Source organism: Heterocephalus glaber, unplaced genomic scaffold (assembly GCF_053883595.1).
Source record: "Heterocephalus glaber isolate CG9 unplaced genomic scaffold, H.glaber_assembly_v1.0 deba00001745, whole genome shotgun sequence".
Classification (NCBI taxonomy): Eukaryota; Metazoa; Chordata; class Mammalia; order Rodentia; family Bathyergidae; genus Heterocephalus; species Heterocephalus glaber.
Genome location: NW_028258451.1, coordinates 1496588 through 1514120, shown reverse-complemented (window position 1 = coordinate 1514120; position 17533 = coordinate 1496588). Strand labels below are relative to the sequence as shown.

General features: G+C 53.4%; 1 protein-coding gene across 1 annotated transcript in view; it reads left to right on the top strand.

Moving 5' to 3' along the window:
* The window catches only part of Gp6 (glycoprotein VI platelet), a 42122-nt gene extending 28961 nt beyond the window's left edge, over positions 1-13161 (top strand). Inside the window, 3 exon segments of the mRNA XM_087200911.1 lie at positions 6166-6423; positions 8052-8426; positions 12913-13161. Of these exon segments, the coding sequence (XP_087057037.1) occupies positions 6166-6423; positions 8052-8426; positions 12913-13070 (791 nt within the window). The 3' untranslated portion in view covers positions 13071-13161.
* The last annotated feature ends 4372 nt before the right edge of the window (positions 13162-17533 follow it).

Sequence of the window (17533 nt, the reverse complement as noted above, 5' to 3'; positions counted from 1 at the left end):
GACACCTAATCCGATAGGGCTGGCAGAGCCCCAGCCTCCACAGGAACGATCTTGATCTCAGCCTTCCAGATGCCCTGGCCGGGAGACAGCAGATCTCTGTTGTTTAGGTCACCTGTTTGAGGCACTTTGCAACGGCAGCCCTAGAAAACGGACACACTATTGGAACAGCGAAGATCACAGGTCCCACGGTCCCGGGTTGGGTTGGGGGTGTGGGGACCCTGGTTCTGCTGGGAGACAAGCACCTGTGTGACAGCTCTGGAGTGCAGTTTGGCATCGATGGAGTGAAGGACACTCAGTCACCTACCACAGAAGGCGACTTTCTGGTTTTGCTCTGTTTGCAGCATTGTGGATGGAACCCAGGGCCTTTCCTCTGAGCTACATCCCCAGGCCTTTCTATTTATTCGGAGACAGGGCCTTGCCAAGAGAATAAACTGCTCACACTGGGCTTGAATTTTTGATCCTTCTGCCTCAGCCTCCCAGAGTGCTGGGGTCCCAGGCTTGCACCACAGTGCCTGGCTGAGGACTCAGCATTTCGGTCAACAGCAGGCTGTGCGTACCGTGGTGTTCCATGAGATAACAACGGAGCTGAAAAATTCGCATCCATCATAAGCTTGCAGCATGGGTGTGAATTGTGTGCCGTGGTGAGGCTGGTGCGCTGCCAGTCATTAAAAGCACAGCACACAGGACTGTGTATGGTACATAACGCCTCACAGTGATTATAAATGACAGTGCTAGTGGTTTGTGTGCTTACTGTAGTTTTACAGTTATTTTAGAGTTTAGGGCTCTGTTTGTATTTAGAGAAAAGCTGAATGAGGGCCAGGGATTTAGCTCAGTGGTTCCGATGCTTGCCTAGCAAGTGCAAGGTTCCGAGTTTGATCCCCAGTACCAAAAAAAAGAAAAGAAAAAAGAAAAGCTGACTGTGAAGCAGCCTGCCGCGTTCACCAACCGCAGCCTCATGCACCTCACACTTGGTGTCTCCAGCTGTGCCAGTGACTTGCTCGGTCAGTGGCTGGCTTGCTGAGTGACATGGCTGTGTTTCAAACACACTCTCACACATGTCCAGTGAGGGTTTGTGTGGGATGACCCCGGGCTCAGCAATGTGCGCAGCGGAGAGTTTTGGACACAGTCTGGCTGCTCAGCACCGGGACAGTGAGGGCCAGTGAGCTGGGAGCAGGCGAGAGTCCCGTGCAGGTGCAGGGAGGCCACAAGGCACAGCATCCCCTGGGTGGATGAATGGCTTCTATGCCATCATGGGACTTCTCATAACAGCATTCACGGGTGGATGTGAAGCTCGGGGGTGACACTGTGAGGCCCTGGGTTCCATCCCCAGCACCACAAAAAAGACGAAAGAAGGAGGAGGAGGAGGAGGAGGGAGAAGAAGGAGAAGGGAGAAGAGGAGGAGGGAGAGAAAAAGAATACAATATAAATTTCAAGGTACCAAATAATGTTCATCTGTCAATTTTTTTAAAGGAAAGAAATTCCAAAGAGAAAAATATTTTGATCTCATTTACTTTTAACAGTTTAGAATTGTTCTTGGAGCTGGAGAAAAGACATGGGAACTGAGGGGGCATAAGCTCAACCAAAGGAGAGAGATTTTGCCTAGGTCGGGGTGAGCAAGGGCTAAGCCAGAGGAAGCAATTACTCTGCCCTCAGCACCCAAGTTTCCGCTCGAAGAACCATGCACCTGGAAGGTGGGGCCCAGCAGCACTCGCTTCCCAGGGCTGTGTGGCAGTGGAATGAAGTGAGTGAAGGGTGAGCGACAGGTTAAACCACAGATGTTGGGACTACGATGAGGGTCAGGAACCATGGGTGGATTATATGGCTTGTGAGTTATATCTCAGTAAAGCAGTTTTAAAATGAGTTAAACCAGCGTACTGGTTTAAAATATAGAGAAATGTGCCATTCTGGTGTTTTAGCTGCACCTTAATGAAATTACACATTTTATGTAGGTTTATTTTGCTGCAATTGACTTTGCTGTTATCTGCGTCTATCACAAAATGTTTTTTGAGTAAATAATTTTTAAAAGACAAAAACGAAGAACCCCACATGGTGTGGAACAGGGAAGTCTGTGCTGAGTCTCTTGGGTCTCCCTGGCCCTCTGTGCTGGTCCGGAGCTGTGCTGACTCCCGCCCTGCCCTTCCCTTCTGTGTTGCTTTCCTTTTCAATGTTGGCTGCTCTACTCGGGTGAGGGAATCTCGAGGTGCCTTTGCCATGCTTTTCCCTGACAGCTACTGGAGCTGGGCATTTTGTCATCTATTTGTTGGCCATTTGAATTTCTCTTTCCAAGAGGTATCCATTTATACCCTGTGCCCACTTTTTAATTGGAGTATTTGTTTTTCATTTTAAGTTCTAAAAAATTCTGTACATATCCTGGATGTCAATTCTCTGCCAGATGAATAATACGCATGTATGGAAGTATAATACTGTACCCCATAAATCTGAACAATCATTACATGTTAGTCAAAATTTAAAAAAATATTTAAGAAGGGGGCCAGAGATTTAGCTCAGTGGTGCCACCTCCTGTCTTGCAAGCACAAGGTCCTGAGTTCGATCCCTGGTACCAAAAAAAAAAAAAAAATTTAAGGAGATGGAAATGTTAACTTCCCTGAAGAGTGACCTGGGCTATTAAATTATAACAAAAATAAATTTATCTCCTAAAGCAAAAAAAAAAAAGAAATATTAACTACTCTGTCTTGATCATTATACACTGTACACATGTATAAAAGTATCACTCTGTACCCCATAAATTTTTCTAATTAAAATTAATTCTAATGCAAACAATTTAATGGCAGTGTCACCACCTGAGGGTGGGCAGGGACACAGGGAGTGGTCCTGGCTCTGGCCCTGTCCTGGGTCTTTGGGATTCAAGGAACATGCATGCAGCCTGTGGATAATTCCCACTGTCTCCAGGAAGCTCACGTCCCCCAATGCACCATGAGCTGCTTCCAGCTGCTGAGCTTACGACCAGAGCCTGAGCCCTCAAGTGGCCCAGAGATCCCACCCCTGCCCCCTCTCTCCTGTGATTCCTGCCCAGGATGGCGGGCGGGAGCTGGGCTTGCCTCTCACTAACAGGTTACGGCAAAGTGGGGGAAGTGGAAGCTCCTCTCCACGTCTGTGTGCGTTGGTGGGAATGCAGAATGGCACAGCTGCTGTGGAATCAGTACGGAGATCCTCAAAAATAAAAACTAGGATTGGCCACTGAGCAGGGTTTTCATTAGACAGGAGGAAGAAGGTGTTGCGTGTATCACAAATACGCGCTTTTCTGACAGGCTGAGGCATATTCCATGGATTCCATGGTATCCGTACACTCCTCTTGGGCATCTGCTGTCCCCTTGATGGGGACCCGGGCTCTTTCTACCCTGGGCTCTTGAGAACAATGCTGCTATGAGCATGGGGTGCAAATGCCCAGAGACCCTGCCTCAGCTCCTCAGGGCCAACCCAGAAGCGGGGTTTCTGGATCAGAGAGTGATGGGCCCTGCTTTCAGTAAATAGTAAATGCGATCACTGGGAGGAAACTGGATCCCACACACGTGGCTTTTGGTCCCTTCACATCCCCTCCTCTTCCTGTTCTCCCGTCTCCTCCTCCTTTCAGAGAACCAAGGCTGATTTATCAATCCTTTGTATTTTTTTTAGCTTCAATTTCATTCATGTCTGCTCTGATCTTCTAATTTCCTTCCACCAGTTTCAGATCTGGATCGTTCCTGTCTGTCAGGACCTTGCGTCGCATCCTGCCTGAGGTCACTTTCTGGGGATCAGTGTGTGGCACAGCTGGGAGTTTCCCCCTTGGGACTGCTGTCCTTGTGACCCGCGGGTTTCCGTACATTGCAATTCCTGTCCCTGGATTCTAGGAACTCTTTTTCTTCTTGATTTCTTCTGCGATCTCCCACACGGCCCCGGGCTGTTTCCCACAGCAGCCGCCCCGGTCACAGTCCTACCAGCCGTCGATGTTGGTTATTTTCCATCTTTAAAAATTGGTAGCCACCTTCATAAGCGTTGAAGTGAGGTCGCCCTGGGGCCTGCGTTTGCATTTCACTCTGTGGGAGCGGGAGGCACAGGCCCTGGCCCGGCGCAGGATGGAGGGCACCAGGCTGGGGGAGCAGATAAGAGACCGCCCGGGCTCTGGGCTTGCGGGCAGCCCCCCCCACTGCAGTCAGCCAGGAAAAGCGGCTGGGGGAGCAGGAGCGCGAGGACGGGGCGGGAGCCTTCCGCACCCTCATCAATCCTGCACCCTGCGCTCTCGAAGCCGGAGCTCCGCACTGAGGAACATGTCCCCACCCCCGACCGCCCTCCTCTGCCTCGGTGAGTCCTGAGGTCGCCGGGGAAACAGACCAGGCCAGAGTTTAAAATGTCGCACCATGAATTTCAGGGCGAGAGGGGACTCTGGGAAAGGTGCGCGCGGGGCGGCGGGGCTGGTCTGACTGAGCCCAGCTTCTCCGCGTCACAGGTGTCTCGTCTCAGCCTGGCTCCTCTCTGCTACCCCACGGCTGTGCGCTTTCCTTTCCCGTGGCTTGACGATTCCAGGACTAGTTCACAGTCTGTCAATGTCCCCTGGAGCAGCGGAGCAAACCAGTCCCCACTAGCTGGGCTTGGTGGTGCGTGCCTGTGATCCCAGCACAGGGAGCAGGGAGGCTGAGGCAGCAGGATGCCGAGTTCAGCTTCCATCTGGGAACTGAGCAAGACCGTGGCTCAAAATAAAACATTGAAAGGGCAGGGGATGTAGCTCAGTGGTGAGCACCCCTGGTCGGTACTGGGTGAGATCCCCAGCACCACAACGAAAGTCCTCAACTCGATCTCCAACAGCCTGATGAGGTTGCGCCTATAATTCCTCGTTTACAGATACGAAAACAGAGAGGCTAAGCAGCATGTCACACACCAAGGACTCAAATACAAACCAAAGAATTTTGCCGCCAGCTCCACACTTTAAAATAAATCTTTTTTTTTTTTTGGTACTGGGGATCGAACTTGGGTCCTTGTGCTTGCGCAGCAGGTGGCAAAACCACTGAGCTAAATCCCTGGCCCTGCTTTCTGTCATTTTTGAGAGGAGAGGACTGATGATCTCTTTTTTAAATTGATGGATACGGGGCTGGGGATTTAGCTCAGTGGTTTCGCTCCCTGCTGCATAAGTGCAAGGACCCGTGTTCGATCCCCAGTACCAAAAAAACAAAAAACAAAAAAAATTGATGGATACAAATTTTATAATTTATAGTGTGCAGCATGGTGTTTCCAGGTTCCTGCACATTGTAGGGAGGCTAGACCAAGCTTGTAACCTGTCCATGACCTCTCATGCTAATTTTTAAGATAGTGAGAACACTTTAAATCTGCTGTCATTTTCAAAAATACAACACATTTTGAGGCAGGGATGCCTGCAATCGCAGCACTCGGGAGGGTGAGACAGGAGGATCACTGCCAGTTTGAGGCCAGCCTGGGCTACACAGTGAGTTCAAGGCCAGCCTAGGCTACATAGCAAGGCCCTGTCTCATGAAACAAAAAACAAAGAACAAAAAGCAAAAAACCCACAGCATACAGGCATTTTAAAAAATGATGTGATACAAAGATCTCAGAAGGAAAACTAACCTGGCCCAAAGTGTGGTCTTGGGGAGGAGTAAGGAAGGAATCCCTGCTGGGCTTCAGACATATTTTTAGGCCCGGAAGGCTAGCTCGGGGCAGAGCGTGCCTGCTGTGCACAAGGGCCTCGTCCATCCTGGGCGCTGCAGGCAGGGAGCAGACCCTGTGGTAACAGCACACAGCATGGTCACCATGAGTGGCATTCTGTGACCACAGTGGGCCCGGCCCTATCTGGCCCAGCACACTCCCTGCCCGGAGGAAACTCCAAACCCACCGAGCAGCCCGCTCGGGACACCTCATGTCTGTGGCATCACGCGCTGCTGGCCTTTTATGACTTGGCTTCTTTCACTTGAAATACACCTGTGGGTGTCACTGGGGAAAGCGCAGTGGTGGTGACAGAGGAGGAGGATGCCCACAAAGCTGCTGTCCGAGACTCAGCGGCCGCTCTGTTTTCTCCCCAGGGCTGTGTCTGGGGCAGGCTACCCAGGTGCAAGGTGGTGAGTCCTCCCCAGCCCCTGTCCCTCAGCTGGGCCAGCCCTCGGGTGGCGCAGTGCCGGGTCCTGGGGCTCTGCCCTGATCTCAGGCTCTGCTTCCCTCCAGGCCACCTCCCCAAGCCCTCCCTGCAGGCTCTGCCCAGCTCCCTGGTGCCCCTGGAGAAGTCGGTGACCATCCGGTGCCGGGGGCCCCCGAGGGTGGACCTGTACCGCCTGGAGAAACTGGGGTCCAGGAGGTATGAGGACCAGGCCGACCTCTTCATCCCGGCCATGAAGACCAGCCACGCTGGACGCTACCGCTGCTCCTACCAGAACCGGTCACGCTGGTCGCTGCCCAGCGACAACCTGGAGCTGGTTGCTACTGGTAATGGGGGGGGGACGGAGAGTAGCCCACTGGGAGCCCAGGCCACGTGGGCCTCATTTCTGTGTCTGGACAGAGAGTGTGGGGTGTGGGTGACGCAAACCCCCGCATCCCATGGGGCTGGCATTGGGAAGAGACCCTGAATCTCGTAGGGCTGGGTCTGGCGGGCAGTGGCCTTGAGTATGGGATTTAGGGGCCGGTGCCTCCAAACACTCTTTAATCAACAGCTATCATCTTCATGTACTTTTTTCAAACATCGAAATCGATCCAAAAATGTCCACGATGAACAAAAGATCGCAGTTTGAAGTAAAGACAAGACCAGCAGTGCCTGGCCAAGCACCAGAGCCCAGACCAAGGGCAATTGTGAGCCCTCCAGCCTCGTTCCGAGCATTTTATTTTTATTTTACTTTATTTGTGTGGTACTGGGGATTGAGCCCAGCACCTTCACATTGACTTATATCCCCAGCCCTTTAATTTTTTTAAAAAAAATTTTGAGACCCCATCTTGCCAAGTTGTCCAGTTTGGTTTCAAATTTGCAATCCTCCTGCCTCAGCCTCCCAGAGTGCTGGGATCACAGCCATGTGCCACCTTGCCTGGGTTCGATGCATTTTTAAATAGCTATTTTCCAGAAGTAGATTTTAAAAATGTCACTGTTGGATTTGCTTCCATGAAAGCCCAGAATTACAATGATACTAAATATTTTTGGGGGAGGGAGGAGGTGTACATAAAATATTTGAACTTGGGATAATGTGGATTTGAAAGATCTACTTTTATATATTTTTAGTAAGCTTTCAACTGTGTTAACCACGTGGGGAACTTCAGTTCTGCATGCCAGGAGAGTGTCTCACTCGGCCCTGTACCCGCTGCCTCTCTTGGGCTCCATGACCTGCAGGCCTGGCCCCATCGTCTCCTTTTGGGTCCGATCCAAATGCTTTCTTCTCAATGTGTCCCTCATACCCCGTTTAAATATCACTCATCACAACCTCAGATGCCACACATCAACCTATGTATCTTGGGAATGCTTTATTTTTTTTCTGTCTGATGGGATTTTTATTTGTTAGAGCAGAAACAGACACATAGTAGTTCCTTAAGAAATTTTTAAAAATTGGGCCGAGTGTAGTGGCGCACACCTGCAGTCCCAGCATTCAGGAGGCTGAGGCAGGAGGATCGCCGGGGGTTCAACTCCAGCCTGCACTACATAGTGAGACCCTGCCTCAAAAAAAAAAGTTGTTGAATGAATGAATGACTCATAATGATCAGGCAACTGGGGGCGTCCTGTGGGCCAGGCCCAGGTCCCCATGCTGATGACAAGATGCCCAGTAGCACAGACCTGGGAGTCGGAATCCGCGATCGCCAGTCTCGGCTTTGCCACTTACTATCTTGTGATCTTGGACAAGTTATGGACTGGAAACGTGCGTGCGTGCGTGTGCGCGTGTGCGTGTGTGGCTCAGGGCAGAGACCCCGGGTTTAATCCTCAGCACGGAAACTTTGTGACGCGAACACTTGGGACTTCCATTCTCAGTAAATTTCAAGCACACAGTTTCATCTGTAGCAGAGGTCGGGGCGGCACAGACGTGGGGGTGTCTCGGGGCCCCAGGGCCCCAGGAGGCAGCGCGGTGACTCCAGCCCAGGCTCCAGGACGGGCGCTGCTCTGCGGCCAGGCCGGCGGGAGGTGGCTCCTGCCGCCCACTCTGGCCCTGCAGCCCAGGCCTCTCCCCCAGGAGTCTACAGGAAGCCCTCGCTCTCCGCGCACCCCAGCCCGGCCGTGTCCCCCGGGGGCGACGTGACCCTGCAGTGCCGGACCCAGTACGGCTTTGACCAGTTCGCCCTGTACAAGGAGGGGGACGCCGGGCCCCATAAGCGGCCCGAGAAGTGGTACCGGGCCGACTTCTCCCTCATCACGGTGACGGCCGCCCACAGCGGGACATACCGGTGCTACAGCTTCTCCAGCGCAGCCCCCTTCCTGTGGTCGGCGCCCAGCGAGCCCCTGGAGCTCAGGGTCACAGGTGAGGGCAGCTTCCCACCCTGCCTCCCTCCCCTCCTCAGGCGCGCACAGCAAGGGCTGCCGGCCCCCGTCCGACCACGCTCACTGGCTCAGTGCAGCCAAGGGGAACGACCCGCGGCTCCGGAGTCTGAACCCGAGCCGGCAGGGCGCTGCTTCCTGTCGTCCCGAGGCAGGAGGATGGAGCCCATCCTGGGTGACTTAGTGAGACCTTTCATGGACATGAAAAACAAGAACGGGGTGGGATGTAGCTCAGCGGGAAGGCCCTGGGCCCCAGCCCCAGTACTACGGGGTGCAGAGGTGGTCTGCGCGGGTCTCACTGCGAGAAAACAAGGTGGCTGCAGGTCGTGTTTCTTCTGGGGATTCCGGGGTCTCCTTCCCGGAGGGTTCCAGCCCGGAGGCCCCCGGTTCCTTGGCTGGGGCCCTCCTCCGTGTCCAAGCCAGCCGCAGCGCCCCGGGTTCTGCCGCCTCCGCCTGCCTCTCCCACTTACCAGGCCCGGGGCCTGGCCTCCCACCCGCTGGGGAAGCCAGGGCCGCCCCTCCGCGCCAGCTGCTCAGACTCCCTTGGCAACAGGAAGTAACACCCTCAGCCTGGGGCTTAGTACCAGCTGTGTCTGGGAGGCCTGTAGTTGGTCTTCTAATTCCAGTTTTAAAATTTTTAATTTTTATTAGTCCATGTGTGCAGCACATAAAGATGACAGTCATGGGGGAGTTGGTATATGTCCCTAGGGCATCTCAATTCTTTTTAGGTCCCTTCCCCTCCTCCCCTCCCTTCATCACTTGGCCCTTTTGCTTTTGGAAAAGATTTACCTCCCTGTTTCCTATTACAGATCCTGTACTTTGCTTTTTAATTTATTTGTACCTTGGGTTTCTCATAAAAGAGAAATGACATGGAATTTAAGCTTCTGTATATGGTTTACTTCCCTTAGCATTATGGTCTCAAGGTGTCCTATGAATGACTCAAGTTTATCCTTTTTTATGGCATGGTAGTAGTCCACACTGTGTGAAAACCACATTTCCATTATACATTCATGCATGGATGGACATACAGGCTGCTTCCGAGACTTAGCTATGACGAATTGTGCTGCTGTAAGCACGGGTGTGCATGGACCACTGCAAAATGCTGTTTTTAATGCTTTCGGGGAGACACCTTGAGGGGAAGAGCTGGGTCAAATGGAGTTTCTAGTTTTAGTTTCTTGGGATCTGGGAGGCATTATTCTGTCTTCTGCAGAGTATGAACACTAAGAAAAACAATAGAATAATGCCTCGTTTCTAGTCTGGGTTCAAACCTTAAACAAGCAACAACAAAAAACTTGCAGAACTTAGTAAACTTAGTAAAAAGAATTGCTACTATTGCAGGAAAGAATGACTCCTTCTGCCCAGGTCCTACACAGGGACCATCTGCTTTATAACAATCGAAGTGGAAGTTGTGTTGATGGAAATGCTTGCTGCTGGGGCCTTTCCTGCAATTTAGGACCTAGCATGGGTACTTCACGCTCGCCTTTGCTTTAGGATTATGTTCTTTCACATGAACTTGAAGCCACCCAGTTTTCTTAAACTTTTTTTTTTTGGTACCAGGGATTGAACTCAGGACCTTGCACTTGAGAGGCAGGCACAGCACCACTGAACTAAGCCCCTGGTCCCTCTTAAAATGTTTTGATATCGCGAAGGCTAACAATTCTACCAGGCCTGGGAGAATTCTCCTCCTCCCAGTCATCAGTGGATTGATTGTGGTCTTGGGGACTAAACTCAGGGCCTTCACATCAAGCTCCACCCCCAGCCCTTTAATTTTTATTCTGAGACAAGGTCTCCTCGCTAAGTCACTAAGTTGGCCAGGCTGAGCTTGAGGTAGTGACCCTCCTGCCTCATCTTCCTGAGTGCTGGGATCACAGGTGTGCACCACCATGCCTGGGTTGTCAGTTGATTTAAAAATTAGTACAGGGTTAAATGAAAATGTATTTACATTTACCTTATTTTCATTCAAGTCTAGCTAGTGAGGTCACTACTCACTAAATGTTTTACACTCTTAAAAAACAGCTTTATTGAGGTGCAACGTGCGTGTTAAAGTTCACCAATTCGCCTGTTTTAGGGGTCCCCAGCCTTGTGCAGTCTCTGCAATCCCACCTCGCTCGTTTTCCCTGCCCTGGACACACCTGCTGCCCCTGGTTCCCATTTCCAGTTCCCACCCAGCTCCAGGCCCCAGACCTGCTCTCTCCTGGGAGCAGATTTGCCTTTTCTGGACATTCTCGGAAGCGCAGTCGCATGTGATGTGGGTTTCCTAACTGGTTTCTTTCCCTCAGCACGGTGTTTCCGAGATTCCTTCCTATTTAGCATGCAGCAAACTTCTGTCCTTTCTGCTTTTTAAATGTCTGTGTTTCCACTTCCCAGATGGCTGCGGGTACTTGTGAGTATCACGTGGCACTTCAATGTGCCCATGCATTCACCAAGCTAATTGACACTTCCATCACCTCACATATCTTGATCGATCAATCGATCGGTTGATTGCTATACTGGGGATCAGACCCAGGAGCACTCTGTCACCCAGCTACACCCCCAGCTCTTTTATTTTACTTTTAAAATTCTGAGAAGGGTCTTGCTAAGTTGCCCACATGGGACTCAAACTTGTGATCCTCCTGCCTCAGCCTCCCTAAGTGCTAAGATTACAGGCATGCACCACCTGGCCTGGCTTCTTCACCTGTCTCTTTAAAAATAGAACATTTAAAGTCTATTCTTTAAGCAATGTGAAATACACATCATTATTAATTATGGTTATCATTTTAAAAGAGGGTTTCTTTCAAGAAAGGACAGTATATATCATAAAGAAAATGTGGTCTATATTTGCGAAGGAATACTATTCAGTCTTGAAAAAGAGGGGAATTCTGACATGGTACATCACAGATGACCCTTAAGGTGAAATGAGTGAGTCACAAAAGGACAGACACTGCTGGATTCCACTCCTGTGAGGCCCCGTGAGGCATGAAGTGTCGTTAAAATCTTACAGACGTGGTGGCCAAGGGTTTGAGGGGGAGGATTAGTGTTCGCCGAGCACAGAGCTTCAGTTGGGTGAGATGAGAAAGCTCTGGAGCTCCGAGCACAGCGTGGCTGCCGGGTGCTGCTGAGCCTCGCCCCTGAGATGTCAGCCGGCCAAACCAAACACGTCCCGAGCTTCTGGTAGGACAGTCCGTGCTACTCACATTGTTCCTTACAAAGTAGCATTTCTAAAAGTCTCATAATACACAATTGTCAAAAGTAAAATTTGAAGTTATCCCTTCTCTAATCTTCTAACCACCATTAATAAGTGGATTTTTAGGGCCAGGGATTTGGCTCAGTGGTTTCACTGCCTGCTGTGCAAGCGCAAGGACCCAAGTTTGATCCCTGGTACCAAAAAAAAAAAAAAGAAAGTACAAGGTTCTGAGTTCGAACCCCACTACCAAAAAAATTGGATTTTTATCCTTTAATATTTCTTCTGTGTGACACTGGGGAAGTGGCACCATCTGAACAAAAATTAATTGTTCAGTTTTCTCAGAAAAATGGAAATGAACACATGAAATGATAACAATTTTGGGGATTTGTGGATTGAAGTTTTATTACTTTTCTTCTATTTTCTGGTACTTCCAGATTTTTGATTTGAATTAGTTATAGAATAGAAAGAACATTAGTAAAGAAGGAACCTGGGCATGTTAGTCACACCTATAATCTCAACACTCTGGGAGGCTGAGGCAGGAGGATTGCAAGTTTGAAACCTGCCTGGGCAACTTAGTGACTCATCCAAACCGTTTCTCAAAAACAAAAAGAGTATTGATGCTAAGGCTGGTGCTACAGGAACTGGCTGGGACTTCCTGTCAGTACACACACACACACACACACGAGTGCTTGGTAGAGCCGACAGTCTTTAATCACGGATACATCTGACACACAGGTATAATTGTGACTATGGCGAGCACTATGTGCTAGGAGCTTGCACTGCTGTGAAGCCCAGAAGGGAGGCAGCCTGGGAGGGCTTCTCGGAGGAGGCCTCTTCCAACTGCATCTTAGGGCAGAGGGAAGGTTGACCAGGTGCCCAAGCAGGAGGCGTGGGCTGCGGTGGGTGGGATGTCGTGAGCGGATGTCCCGCATGGGAATGGGGCTGTGCAGGGGGAAGGGACTGTGACTGTGTCCTAGGTATGCCCCTCTCCCCACACTGTGACTCCCAGCCCTCTCCCCACACTTACAGTGAGGTTGCTGTCCCCGCCTCTCCTTCCCAGGAGAAAGGGCCGGGCCGCTCCCAGGGGCAGAGCGAGGGTGAAGGGACCAGGAGGGCAGGGCTGGGCTTCCCCAGGCAGGAAGCAGCTCGGGCTCACCAGGGAGGGCACCGCCGCTCCCCCAGTCGGTGATGTAAGAGTCTCGGTACCATTTCCTACTCGGGGAAACTGAGTCATGGAACAGCTTCATCATTTCCTCAGGACCCAGCCAACACAGCACCTGACTTCTCTCCTCTTCTGGTTTCCCAGGAGCCTCTGAGGCCCCCACCCAGTCGCCCACACAGGCACCTTCCTCCACGACAGGTAAGTCGAGGCAGATTCTAGCATTTGGGGACGGAGGCACATGGATTTTTCTCTCTTTCTTCCTTCCTTCAAACCAGGGATTGAACCCGGGGCCTTTGCACTGAGCTACTTTTTCTGTTTTCTGAGTTTGCAACAGGGTTTTGCTGAGTTCCTCGGGCTGGGTTTCACCTTACCTCCCGCTTCAGCCTCCCAGAGTGCTGGGATGACAGCTGTGCACCATCGCACAGCAAGATTTCTTGACTTACGATTCACTTGTCTCTTTCTTTGTCTTTTTCATCTGTCTGTGGTCCTCAAACTGCTGTGGGCCTAGGAATCCCAAGGCCTCTTCCAGCACTGCTTCCTGAGCCCCTAGAGCATCTGGGTCAGAGGGTGGGGTGGGGCTGGTCACCACATCTCAAACACTCCTGGCGGTGCTGGGGCTGCTGGCGCGTGACCGAGAACGGCCGTGTGGAGTTTTGTACACTGTCCTGCCTTCCGAGGCTCTCAGGTGAACGGCCGCACAGGAACACAGTGTGCGGTTTAGGAACTGGGGCACTCAGGTGTGCTACAGATGTGCACCCTGCCTCACTGGGCAAGGGACCAGCCCCTCACTGCCGCCAGCGCCACCCCTTCGCCAGCTCCTGTCACTGTGCCCCCCCCCCCACTGAGGTCTGGCCCCGTGTCCAGGGCGGGCAAGTAGGGCCTCTTGACTTTGTCTCTCCTCAGTGACTGTGCAGTGTGTGGCAGAGAAAGGGGTTTAGGGAGCCCTGGAATCTCAGAAGGATCTGGGGAGAAAGACATTAGCTCGACTTCTTACCCTGTCCTCCTTGGCATTCCCAGAATCCTCCAGGACACCCAGCATCTCGCCCATGAACATAGGCTCCACAATTGGTAAGTAACCAGCACTCAAAGCTCAGCAGAAAGGAGTGCCAAGCCCCTCTATCACCTAAGGCTTTGGATGCATCCACTGAGCCCTCCGCCCCTCACCAGGGAGGCCCTTGGTCTGAGGCCAGGATGGGAGGGTTGGGTCCCAGGCTGGTGCAGAGAAGCATTCTGGGAAGTGTGGCAGATCCCAGGCTAGGATGGCTCACAGGAGCATTCTGGGAAGTGTGGCGGTTTCAGAGATGGTGGATTACGGGCTCTGGCAGGAAGACTATCACCTGCCCCTACCCCTGCACTCCAGATGACACCTACAGGTTTCCCACTTGCCTCTGATCCAGTATCTTTGTTCTCCACTGCGTCCAAGTGGAGCCTGTGCTCCAGCCTCACAGTGCAGAGTACCCGTGCACCATGTGTCTTCTGACTGCTCTGGGCCACTGCAGATGCTCTTCCCTCACACTGCAATTTCCTGTCCTCTGCTTTTCCTGGAAAGTGTCACAGGTCCCCTGAGGGGAGCGTAGCCCTCTCCTGGGGCTCACATGCTCTGGCTCTCCTTATGCTCCTGACCGCAGGGAGCTCTTTCTAACCTGGTGCCGGGATTCTCCCTCAGGATGGGGCCTGGCTTCCGCAGCTTGCTACTCCCCAAGCTCAGACATCAGCCACCCTCAGCCCGCACTCCTTCCCGCAGCCACACAGCCCCCAGGCTTCCTGAGGCTTCGCGTCCCCTTCCGACTCCCCCACTACCTGCTCTGCCTTGCCTTGCACTTCCCTTGGCTTCAGAGCCTCAGGAAAGCCCTCTCGAGGCCCCAGGCGGGGCTGGTGGTCCCTCTGTCCCTGAGGTGTGTCCTGTGGGCTGCCCCTTGCAGCAGTGTCCACTCCACTCTACTTCTTGCCGGAGAACCACACATGGACCTTGTCTAATTAGTCCGTGGGTCCCTGCAGCCTGGCACGTGCTGAGCCCCTGGTGGCCTCAGGAAACACTTGTGGAGTCGGACCCGCCTCTTGGGCAGCTCTTGTGGTTACAGTTTGAGTGTCCCTATCTGAAATGCTTGACAGCAGAAGTGTTTGGGATTTTGGAATATTTGCACACAGAAATATTGCACACGGAACCCACGTCAAAACACAAAACTCATTTGTTTCCTGTGTACCTTCTACATACAACCTGAAGGCAATTTCATACAGTATTTTTAATCGGCATTTTGACTGTGACCTGGCCTGTGAGGTCAGGTGTGGAATTTTCCACTTGTGGCATCTGTTGTTGCTCAAAAAATTTCAAACTTTAGAGCATTTCAGATTTCAGATATTCATAGGAGGGATGTTCAATACATGTTATTTTAATTTTCTTTCTTTCCCATTCTTTTTTTCTTTTTCGTGTGTCACTGGGGTGTTGATCCTCCGGCTCTGCACTAAGCTCCCTCCCCAGCCCTTTTCTATTTTTTATTTTGAAGCAGGGTCTCCTCCCTAAGTTGCTAAGTTGCCCAGGCTGGGCTTGAATTTGCAATCCTGCTGCAGCCTCCCAGCATGCTGGGGTGACAGGCGTGATTTAAGTGGCATTGGCTTCATTGGACGGACGGGAAAGTAGGCTTAGAGATGCTGAGTCCCTTGTCAGAGGCCCCGCATCTGACAAGTGCTGGCCTCGGGTCCCACTGGGCGGCTGACTGGACAGTCCAGGGCCCTCGGCTCCGCCCCCAGGCATCGCCCATGGCACGGGAGATGCTTCTCTTCATTCACACCGAGCCCTTCTGATTGCTAGCGACATCTAGGAACAACGCTGTCTCTCCCAGGGGCTCAAGCCCTCCTCTGGGTAAGTGGGCCTCCCAGGCCTCTCCCTGCTCGCCGCCTCCTCCCCGGAAGTGCACCCCGGAAACGCACCCTTTCTCTGTAGAGGAGCCCAGGCTCCCTGGTCCCGTGTGTGCAGCATTAACGGGACAGGGTGATCAGCGCGAGCTCCAGACTGGGCAACAAGATCAGGTGGGGAGGTTAGGGTTTTCCTGAGGGTCAGAGAAAGAAGATCCCCCTCCCGCTCCCTGGCCCTTCCCACTGTGTCCTCCTCTTCAATCAGTCAGCCCAGCGGGGGCCCTGGGGTGGGCGGGGGTGAGTGGGGGCCCGTGGAGCCTCTCTGGGGGGAGGAGCTGCACCCCAGCTGGAGGGGACAGTAGGGTCTGGGTCAGGGATTCTGTGGCCTGCGCGTGTCCTGGTTTGGCCTCCGCCACGGCGCCTTCTCCCCCCAGGTTTCGCCCGCCTGCACTACGCCAAGGGCAACCTGGTGCGGCTGTGCCTGGGCGCCCTGGTTCTGGTCCTCCTGGCCGGGTTCCTGGCCGAGGCCTGGCACAGCCGGAAGAAACGGCTGCCGCTCCGGGTCCGAGCCATGCACAGGCCGCTGCCCCCGCTCCCGCACGCCCTGAGGTCCCCTGGCTGCCAGCACGGGGCCCCGCCAGGTGCTCAGAGGCAGGGGCACCATCACTAGGGCCCGGCGGGGACTTGAGGCATGTGTGTGTGTGTGTGTGCATGTGTGTGCGCGTGTGGGGTGCAGGCACGGCGAGGGCTGGGGAGGGGCCGTGGGCACCTGGCCAACGCCTCTGTCCCTGTGGGAGGCCCGGGCCTTGCACACCGCGGATTCCCTGCTGCGACCCCACCAGGCCTCTCCTGCGCTTCTCTCCAGTTTCCACCGTCCTCCGCCAGGGAGCTTCCTTCTCTCCTTTGTGCAGAGCCTCCCGTGTCAGGCCCCCTCTTTCCTCCCCGCTGCCCGCTCCAGCCATGGTCGGTTACCTCCTCTGTTCCCGGGCAGGCTGGGCTTTCACCAGGACAACATTAATTTAATAGAAGGTTAACTTTGTTATTTAAATTTCACCTCAATAAAAATTAGAGGGAAGCCGGGGATTTAGCTCAGTGGTTCTGGTGCCTGCCTTGCAAGTACAAGGACCCAAGTTCGATCCCTGGTACCCCCCCCCCCCAAAGAGGGAAAAGCCCTTGTTCTCTTCCACGCATCCGCCCGGGGTGGGCTCACCCGTCCCGGGAACCAGCAGGCCTGTCCCTCACTGTCCCCTCCCGAACACGTGACCCAGGCGCGCTGGGGCTCCGGTTCCGGCTCCCCTCAGGATGAGCTCCCGACCTTGAGGTGACCCCCAAGCTTGGGACGGGCTCTGCTGTGAGGATGAGCTGAGAAGCCGAAGAGGGCTCGGTCCTGGCTCTGTGGAGAAGAAGCACAGGGGCGACGTCGGCACCCCCCACTCTCCACCCCCAAACTCTGCCCCGGGAGGGGTCAGCCCTGGTGGCCCAAGCGCGACTGGATAATTTGGCCAACTCTGCAGCCCTCCGCCCTGCGAGCTGCCCTCCTGCCCGGTGTGTTGCAGGCGGCTTCACGGTGCAGGAGGAAGCCCCCGCCCAGACAGCGGCGCCCTGGCTCTAGAGCACCGTGGGGCCAGCGGGCACCTGGGTTTCTCTGTCACGTTTGGTCCTCGTGACCTGCTGCCTCACCGGCCGTCAGCAAGCGGGACCCAGGAGCATCAGGACCCTGGCCGGGCGAGGAAAGGCGTAAGCAGCGGGCTTACCTGTACCCCCATGCTCAGGAAGAGAGATGCATTTCCGGACCCAAGACTGGGGCTCTATGGATTCGGGGTCACACGGGGTCTGAGATCCTCCGTCTCGCTTCTGCGGGCCTTTGTGCAGGGGAAACCGCACTCCGACCCGCGAGGGAGACGCCGCCCAC